This window comes from Peromyscus eremicus, chromosome 20, assembly GCF_949786415.1.
Source record: "Peromyscus eremicus chromosome 20, PerEre_H2_v1, whole genome shotgun sequence".
Lineage (NCBI taxonomy): Eukaryota > Metazoa > Chordata > Mammalia > Rodentia > Cricetidae > Peromyscus > Peromyscus eremicus.
Window position 1 is genome coordinate 59,766,868 of NC_081436.1, and position 8,365 is coordinate 59,775,232.

Here is an 8,365-nt window from a genome sequence, read left to right on the forward strand (position 1 = left end):
ACTGATTACTTGCCTAAGGCAGTGATAAATCAAGGCAATTTGCAGGAGGAAGGGTTTATTTGGACTTAAAGTTCCAGAGAGATACAACTCCATCACCATCACAGTGGGGAATTGTGGTGATGGGCACACACAAAGGCAGGACCAGCTGAGAGCTCACATCTCCAGCCACAAGCAGGAGGCAGAGTGAACGAGAATTGGTGCATAGCTTATAAAACTGCAACGCTCTCCTCCAGTGACACACTTTATCCCCCAGGCCATATCTCTTAAGCCTCCCCTAAATAGCACCGTCAATTGAGGACTAAGTCTTCAAACACCCGAACCTCTGGAGGACACTTCCATTTCAGCTGTCACAGTCGCTTTAGCTGAGGTACAGTCTAGATACTGGGTTTAGTTTGGAAGAAAAACTGGAAAACCATTGATCTGGGAGCCACTTGGCATTATGATGGACAAGTAGCTTAAAAAATAACCAGAGAGGAAAGGGACCCCGTAAACTCCAACATCTCATATAGTCCTCTATTGTTGAGCAGACAGTGACCAGCAGCAGCTGATCCAGGAAGAGGGACTCCATGTTTCTCATGGGTCATCTTCATCTGAAGGGTTCATATGTTTCTTCCTAATCATTGTCAAGATGGGAAGCCAGAAATGAATCTGAAAAATGGATGAATAGACACTGGAATCACTTCAGATGCCTCTGCTAGAAACTTTGAAAAACATAGAAAATATCTTTCTGGGTCTTTCATTGGCTGTACCTATTTTCTAGCAGTGTGTGTGTGTGTGTGTGTGTGTGTGTGTGTGTGTGTGTGTGTGTGTAGGTGTCTGATAGCAGCCATGCAAGTGATCTCGTGCTTGAGATGAAATGAATTTCTCTCTAGAGACAAGAGATTCCTCCCATCCACCCTTGAGGAACGATCTAGTTTGGCTTTGTTTGTTTGTTTGGTTTTGGTTTTGGTCTTCAAGACAGGGTTCCTCTAGGTAGCCTTGGCTGTCCTGGAACTCACTCTGTAGACCAGGCTGGCCTCGAACTCAGAGAATTGCGTGCCTCTGCCTCTTGAGTGCTAGAATTAAAGGCATGCACCACAGCTGCCTGGCTTAGTTTGACATTTGTAAAGCAACTTTACTTTGTTGTCCTGATGACCTGATATGAGAGTTCTTTGAACTCTTCTTTCAACCAGTTGCAGTTTCTTACTTTTCTCCCACTAATAAATAAGCCAAATAAAATCAGTAATGTGTAGAGGAGGCATATGGATACAGCGATGATAGATAGATAGATGGATGGATGGATGGATGGATGGATAGATAGATAGATGATAGGCAGATAGCTAGATAGATGATAGATAATAGATGGATGGATGAATAGATAGATAGATAGATAGATAGATAGATAGATAGATAGATAGATAAAATCAGTAACGTGTAGAGGAGGCATATAGACACAGAGATGATAGATAGATAGATAGATAGATAGATAGATAGATAGATAGATAGATAGACAGATAGACTTAGTAGAGAATGAGCAAAGTCTTTAAAGTTTACTAAGTGGCAACTATTTTCTTCCATGTTTTTACTTTATCTTTGGTGTAAAAAGGTAAAAATTAGCCATTGTTCCACAGTAGCCAATACAAAAGATCTTCCCAATAGTCAACTACAAAATACTTGATTCAATAGGTTCCCCCAATCATATTGTAGTTGGCCTCCTGACGTGAAGTTGTAGAATGCTTTGAAATCCACTATCATTTGCCTTTCAGACACAGCATTAGCTTAATTAGAGGCATACCTCCCCTTGACCTTACCTTCTTAAAGTACAGACTCAGTTTCCTTTCAGCTTCTCCCAGTGGCTGCTTTGATCTTCTCTTAAGGAGCTTTGCATGGAGGTATTGGATTCGCTCCCTCTCCACTCCAGGGTAGAAGGATCCTGACACCAGAATTTTAAGCTGCATCAGCATGGAAGACAACAGTCCTAGGACTATTAGTGTTACAAGAATAATGCTGAGAGGAACCCAAGTCTCAGACACGCTGAGCCGTGGTTTAGGGAGGCAGCTGGCTTCAAACATAGATATATTAAAGGAAGAGTCATGGATGATGTCTTGAGTTCCTTGCCTCTAAAAGGAAAGAGTAAAATAATCAGTAGATATGCCGTCTTCTGTCTCTGTCTTTCTACTTCCATGCAGCACACTATTTTTCTGCAAATATTCAGGGAGCTTTGTCTAAAGCGGCTGTCTGTCAAATCTTCTTGGATGTGTCATGACTAGAGTAGAGGAGAAAGGATGACTTTTATCTATAAAGGTGACAGTATTTTCCAAAGTGGATTTGTGGAGTGAATCTGAAACAGAGTGTCTGCTCTGTCGCTTCTGGTGAGCCACACGGCCATGGAAATGTCAGGTTCTTGGAAGGCAGAGAACTATCTTTAACAAACATAACCACACACCCATTTTTTAATGGAATACTTGGTCCTTTACTTAGGGCACACCGAGGTGATGAAAGATGAGGAGTCAGCTCAAGTGGAAGAGAGGACTGGTTGGTTATCCAGCCATTCAAGCCCCAGGCGTAGCCTCCAGGTAAGGACAAATTACCCTTCCTCAGACCACAAAGTTAAAAGATGTTCATTGAGTCAGAGTGTCAATCAATCTTTTGGAGTTCAGGGACTTATTCTTCTTTAGACTCTGATGTCCCTCTTTAGGGTAACATGTTAACCCACATCACTGAGGGAGACCAAAAGTCTTGTTGGAGGAGATTTTTAAAACAGGGCATTTTCTGGTGTCTCTGGGTGTTCAGAAGGGGCTTGAAGGATAGAAAACATGCCAATTGTTCAGCTGATGACACAGAAGACAGAGGGTGACATTGAGCCACCCAGCTAGCCACCCGAGTGGAGAGTGCATGCTGATTCAGCTCTTTTCTCCTCTGACCTGAGAAAGTCATTTAATCTCTCGGTGGATTTGTTTTCTAATTTGGTAGAGCAGGAATTAATGGACCAGATCCTGCCCATGAATAAACTACTCCCAGTATAAATTAAACACCTTGGGGATGAGGCATTAACCTTACAGACTGGAATACTTAGTAAGTTATTATCACCCTTGTGCCACAGAGCCCTGGGGCCAAGCAGAAGTAAATGACCTTTCATAAAAAAAATAAAAATAAAATAAAATAAAAAACAACCACACCCAGAGAACATCTTACATCTTAGACCTACCACCAAAGCTGGGCCCTCTGTATAAATGCCAAGTCACATTTGTGCCTAAGCGGTGAGAAACATTTGGGGAGCCTCTCTTCTGCCTTTATTAAAAAGCCAGCCAGTCTACAATGAAATGGAGATTGCGGTCCCTGGAGCAGCAGCATGCACTCTTTTTAATACGTTGGGAGAAACAAACACATCGATTGAGTCAGTGCTGAGCAACCGGCAATAAGAAAGCAGCGGGGGATCGGTCTGGGCAGGAGCTGTTTAGTCTAGAAATCAAGCTGGGGATTTGCAATTGGGAGTCGGAGCTTCAGAAAGATTGAGTCAACATTTGTGTATGGGCTTGGTTCAGGGCAGTGTGGAAGACACATTCGCTCTTTCAGAATGCCAAGCAATATCCGAGATGAGACCCTGATGATTTAAAATGTGTTTACTTCCCTTAAGTAAACAATTTGCTGAGATGGTGTTGCTGTGTGATGGATGAAAGTCAAGCCCTGCTATTGGATTGTCCTGGAAAGTTAATGGAGTCCAGAACCTGGCCCACGGGATGTGTTCACTAAATAGGAACTCGGGCTATTATTACTTATACTGCCCATCCATCCAAGCTCGTCGGATCATTTCCCACATTCTTTATTTAAAACATTTGTCTAAAATTGTATGATAGTGGAAGAGAAAAACTGGCAAAACCTTGTACCAATGTTTCTCTTCCTGTCTGATTTCTCTTTCACAAATCCGCAGCAACAGAGCAGGTGAGGAGCCTTCAAGGGCATCCTGGGATAAGGGCAGGGCATTGCCAGTCACTCGAAGGGAGGCTAGCTCTTGGCACAGTCTCCCAGGTATAGCAGAAGAAAACTCAGGAGATGTCACCGAAACCTTGCACTCATATCTGACCCAGCACCCACCACTCAGCTGCTGTTATGTGTGTACACAACAGCCTCTTCCACTGGCATAGGAGCTCTGCAGTAGAACTATCATGGTCTAGACATTATGTCCCTGGTACTTGACAGGGTCCAAACACACACACACACACACACACACACACACACACACACACACACACTCCAGTCTAAACCAGTGAGAATTCGCAGAACAGGCATGGATGTTGGGTATTGACTGAGAAAGAAATACCCAAGAGAAGCAGCAGAGGACGGGGGCGGGGGGTGGATGCTATAGGGGAGAGTGAGGTGGAGAGGCCTTTGGCTTCTAGGCTTCTTATTTGGTTTCATCTGAAGCGCGTCTTCCATTATCGGCCTGTTCCAAATATCTAGAGCAGCAGAGAACCTTATAATTGAGTGAATTCTTCAGGGGCAGCAGAGAGCTCAGAGTAATCAACTCTAAGAAGCAGCTCAGGATGTGCAGGGCGAGAGCCCTGAGACTGTGTGCACTGAACCAGCAGAGAGGGAAGAGGTGCGTGGCTGGGCCAGGGGGATGTGAGGCACCCAGAAGCAGAGGAAGGGAGAAGAGGGTTCAGGGTGGCCCTTCTCCCAGCATCTTGACAAAGAGGGGACAAATCAGACATGTGGAGACAGTGTTTACACTGGCCTGCACAGTATACTTAACCCCGGCATGCATCCCAACCTCTCTCTCTCTCTCTCTCTCTCTCTCTCTCTCTCTCTCTCTCTCTCTCTCTCTCTCTTTCTCTCTCTCATACACTACACCTGGTTCAACTCCATAATTTCAAATGTTAGAAAACAGGCAAGTGTCTGCCATTTTCCAGATCCTCTGAAATGTTAGCATAATCACACATATCCATAGGGAAAAAAATGGGAAAGAAAAAAGAAAAGAAATGATGTAACCCTAGTCTTCTCTACTGGCTCATGGCTGCCAAGAGAAGAGAGAGGAATTCAGGAAAAGCCAGACCCCCCACGAAACAGGGGCACCAGGTCCAAAAAAGACTCTCACAGAAGCCAGGACGTGGTGGCGCACATCTTTAATCCCAGATCTCTGTGAGTTTGAAGCCAGCCTGGTCTACAGAGTGAGTTCTGGGACAACCAGGGCTGTTACACAGAAAAACCCTGTCAGAAAAAGAAAGAAAGAAAAAGAGAGAGAGAGAGAGAGAGAGAGAGAGAGAGAGAGAGAGAGAGAGAGGAAGAAAGAAAGAAAGGAGGGAAAGAAGGAAGGAAGGAAAGAAGGAAGGAAGGAAGGAAGGAAGGAAGGAAGGAAGGAAGGAAGGAAGGAAGGAAGGAAAGACAGTTTCTTGCAGAAGCTTCTGGTAGGTATCAAGTTTGGGGCTCTGGCTTTGTTCCTCAAGCGGTGGAATTAGAAAGGGGATCTCAGTCTTGGCTGCACACTGGAGTTACCTGAGATGGGGCTGGGAAAAAAAAACCCACTTTAATCTAAATAAAGTGGATTCTGGAAAGGAGGATGCAGTTCCTTGTCTCTTCAATTCCGCCATGACACTGCTCTTCACCCCAGGTTTAGAAGGTCTTGCTCTTTAGACCCTACGCCCGACTTTCCTAGTGTGTGGGCTGTAGCTCACCTACTCTAAGATCACAAGGAGTGTTTGCAGAAATGCTCTCCCATTCAAAATGAAACACTATTAAAAGAGACCTGAAACTGTGTGTCTACCCATAGAAATTCTAGACACACACACACACACACACACACACACACACACACATACACATTCACACGTGCAGACACACACAGAGTCACTGACGGAACTTATGTTAAAAATAAAAGTTAGGTGTACATGGGCAGCATTTTGAGCCAGTTTTTGGGTTCCCCAACATCCCACTCCTGAGGTAGAAGCCCTTTTCTGTTGACAAAGACTCAGGTTACATGAGAAAGATCTCCATCAAAAGAGTTTGAAGTCTGTCTGCTCAAGTCTTTGCAGTGGGAGAAGTCGAGCCTCAAACCTCCCTCTTAAGTTCATTTATACCCCTTGAGACTCAAACAAAGTGAAATTAAAGTTTAAAACCAGAGACAAATCTGTTCCTACCCTCTAGGCTATGCTGAGTGTAAGTTCCCCAAAGATAAAACGTCCTAGCTCTGGGAGCCCGTGATACTCCAGAAGTTGTGATACTCTGGGAGCCTGAGATGATAATCCGGGAGCCTGTGATACTCTGTCTGGGAAATAGATTTCAGCAGTGAGATTAAGTCAGCTGGCTCAAGATGGAGAAACTGTCTGGAGGCACCATCATGTGACCATGTACCTGGTTTGAGAGAGACATAACGATTTTTTTTCCCATGCACAGAGAGATGTGTGTGATGGCGCCACAGGCCAAGGAATGCCACTGGCCAAGTAAAATTGGATGAGGCAGAGTGAATTTTCCCAACTTTCTGAAAGGAAGATGTCTATGCCAACAGAACTTGGACTTCAGCCTAGCAAGACTGATTTTAGACTTCTCACTGTCAAACTAAAAGAGAATAAATGTATGCTGTTTTAAGATACCAAGCCTGTGATCATTTGCTATAGTAGCCGGAGAAAAAATAACATAGAATTCTATTCTAACACCGGGACCTGATTTAGCCTATACCTATTGGGCTCCTGTGAGCCAGGCACCCACGTGATCTGAGGGCACTGATTGACACAGAGGCCCACCAATAAAAAGCCCCAGGACACCACAAGAAGTGCCTGTGAGCCCCTACCTCTCCATGCAGTTTCAAGTGAACTTCAAGCCCTGGCAAGCTTTGGAACTGCTTGCTCACGGAGGAAATGAGTCGGTACAGCAGATAATCCACAGCTGCGAACAGCACCCACATGTAGAGATGGGTCAGGATGGGAAGGAAAAACAGCCCCAGTTTTTTCCTGTCTTTGGGAGTCAGCTGCAGAGACGGGATGATGATGTAGTTCTTCCTTTCCTTCTTGTTCAGAGGGAGGACACAGGGCCGCTGTTGGTTCCTCTCCTTTTCGTCAAACTGAACAAATTGTCTGGTGATATAGACGTTCTCGTACTTCCAGCCACAAGGGCCCAGGAATCGCTTCATGAAGAGGCCAGTGCTGACTAGAATGAGCAGAAGCCCAGTGAGGGCAAGAAGCTTCTGGCCCAAGGAAGACAGAAGCTCTGTCGTGACTACCATATGGGACAGGGCACCCAGGACTTCTCCTTTAGTGTCATTGATATGAGCCTCCAGGGTACGGCTGGGACTAAAAAGGGAGACCACTAGAGTCTGGTTCCAAGAAACGAGGTCATCAAACAGATTCAGCGGAGTGGCGAGGCCATAAATCCACCGAAGGGCTTCACTATACCGTGTTAAAAGTGGAAAATGTATTGCAAAGCTCTTCGCCCTGAGGTTGCAAGTCATGCTGTCCAGGAGACCTCTGAAGTTATGAAACGTATTTTCCACGTGTCCGAAGATCACTACCCCCGTGCCTGCCGCAATCAAGGCGTTTCTGCCTTCACGGAGGCCGCAGGACAGAAAGGCCAGAAGAATGAAACACCGCGCATGCTTAGAACAGCACAGGAAAACACAGAGGATCGTCCAGACGGTAGAGAGCACGGCGATTGAGGCGATTGATGGGAGGACCCAGTAGCAGGCTGCTGACAGGAGGCTCACTGAGAGGAAAGCCACAAAGCAGCAAACTCCCAGATGCTGGATAAAGTCCAGCCAGCCAGTACTTCCTGGAAACACATATATCCCCCAAAGCCTTAGGAAGATACTAGTGCCCCAGGTCCAGAGCCTCATACTCCCTGTGTCCCTAGAAATAAAAAAGAAACCAGGTTCAGAAATTGCTTAGAGGTCAGAGAGCAGACTAGCTGTAAATACATGTCATTTCTTTAGCCTCCATTTGTCTGCTCCTTCCTAGTGGACTCCCACCAGAAAGAGGGAAGTGGTGGCACACGCCTTTAATCCCAGCACTCGAGAAGCAGAAGTAGGCGGATCTCTGAGTTTGAGGCCAGCCTGGGCTACAGAGCAAGCTCCAGGAGAGCCAGGACCACACAGAGAAACCCTGTCTCAAGAAAACCAAAACAACAGCTAGAGAGTGAGGTGTTTCTGCATCCTTTGGCTCAGGCTGGCCTCGTGATTGCTTTAACCAACTAAAGGCCGTGTGACACCTTTGGGCCTGTGACTCACATCTTCGTACTCTATTCTAGCCCTGCCCTCTGCTGAATTGTAGTAGTTAGTGTCCTCTTGACGTGTTAACAAATACCACAAACTCACCAGATCGAAGAAACACCCGTTTTTTCTCTTGGAACTCCCCCTGGAGGTCAGTAGTCTAAGATGGGTTTGTGATCCATCGGAGGGTCC

The 8,365-nt window shown here is 45.6% G+C and overlaps 1 protein-coding gene across 1 annotated transcript; it reads right to left on the reverse strand.

Annotated features, from left to right (window-relative positions):
- Positions 1-573: 573 nt before the first annotated feature.
- Dcstamp (dendrocyte expressed seven transmembrane protein) lies at positions 574-7,801 on the reverse strand. The gene is made up of 3 exons (XM_059247028.1): positions 6,764-7,801; positions 1,791-2,099; positions 574-648 (listed from the first exon to the last, which is right to left on the reverse strand). The coding sequence occupies exons 1-3, from the start codon at positions 7,799-7,801 to the stop codon at positions 574-576; spliced, it is 1,422 nt and encodes a 473-aa protein (XP_059103011.1).
- Positions 7,802-8,365: the final 564 nt, after the last annotated feature.

Bases quoted from the DNA above. Each gene is read 5' to 3' on its own strand.
- Dcstamp (XM_059247028.1), bottom strand. From the start codon at position 7,801: ATGAGGCTCTGGACCTGGGGCACTAGTATCTTCCTAAGGCTTTGGGGG. The intron at 2,100-6,763 runs GTAGGGGCTCAC...CTTTCCTTTTAG, and splicing joins ACTTGAAACTGCATGGAGAG to AGGCAAGGAACTCAAGACAT. The intron at 649-1,790 runs GTAAGGTCAAGG...TCCATTTTTCAG, and splicing joins TGAGTCTGTACTTTAAGAAG to ATTCATTTCTGGCTTCCCAT.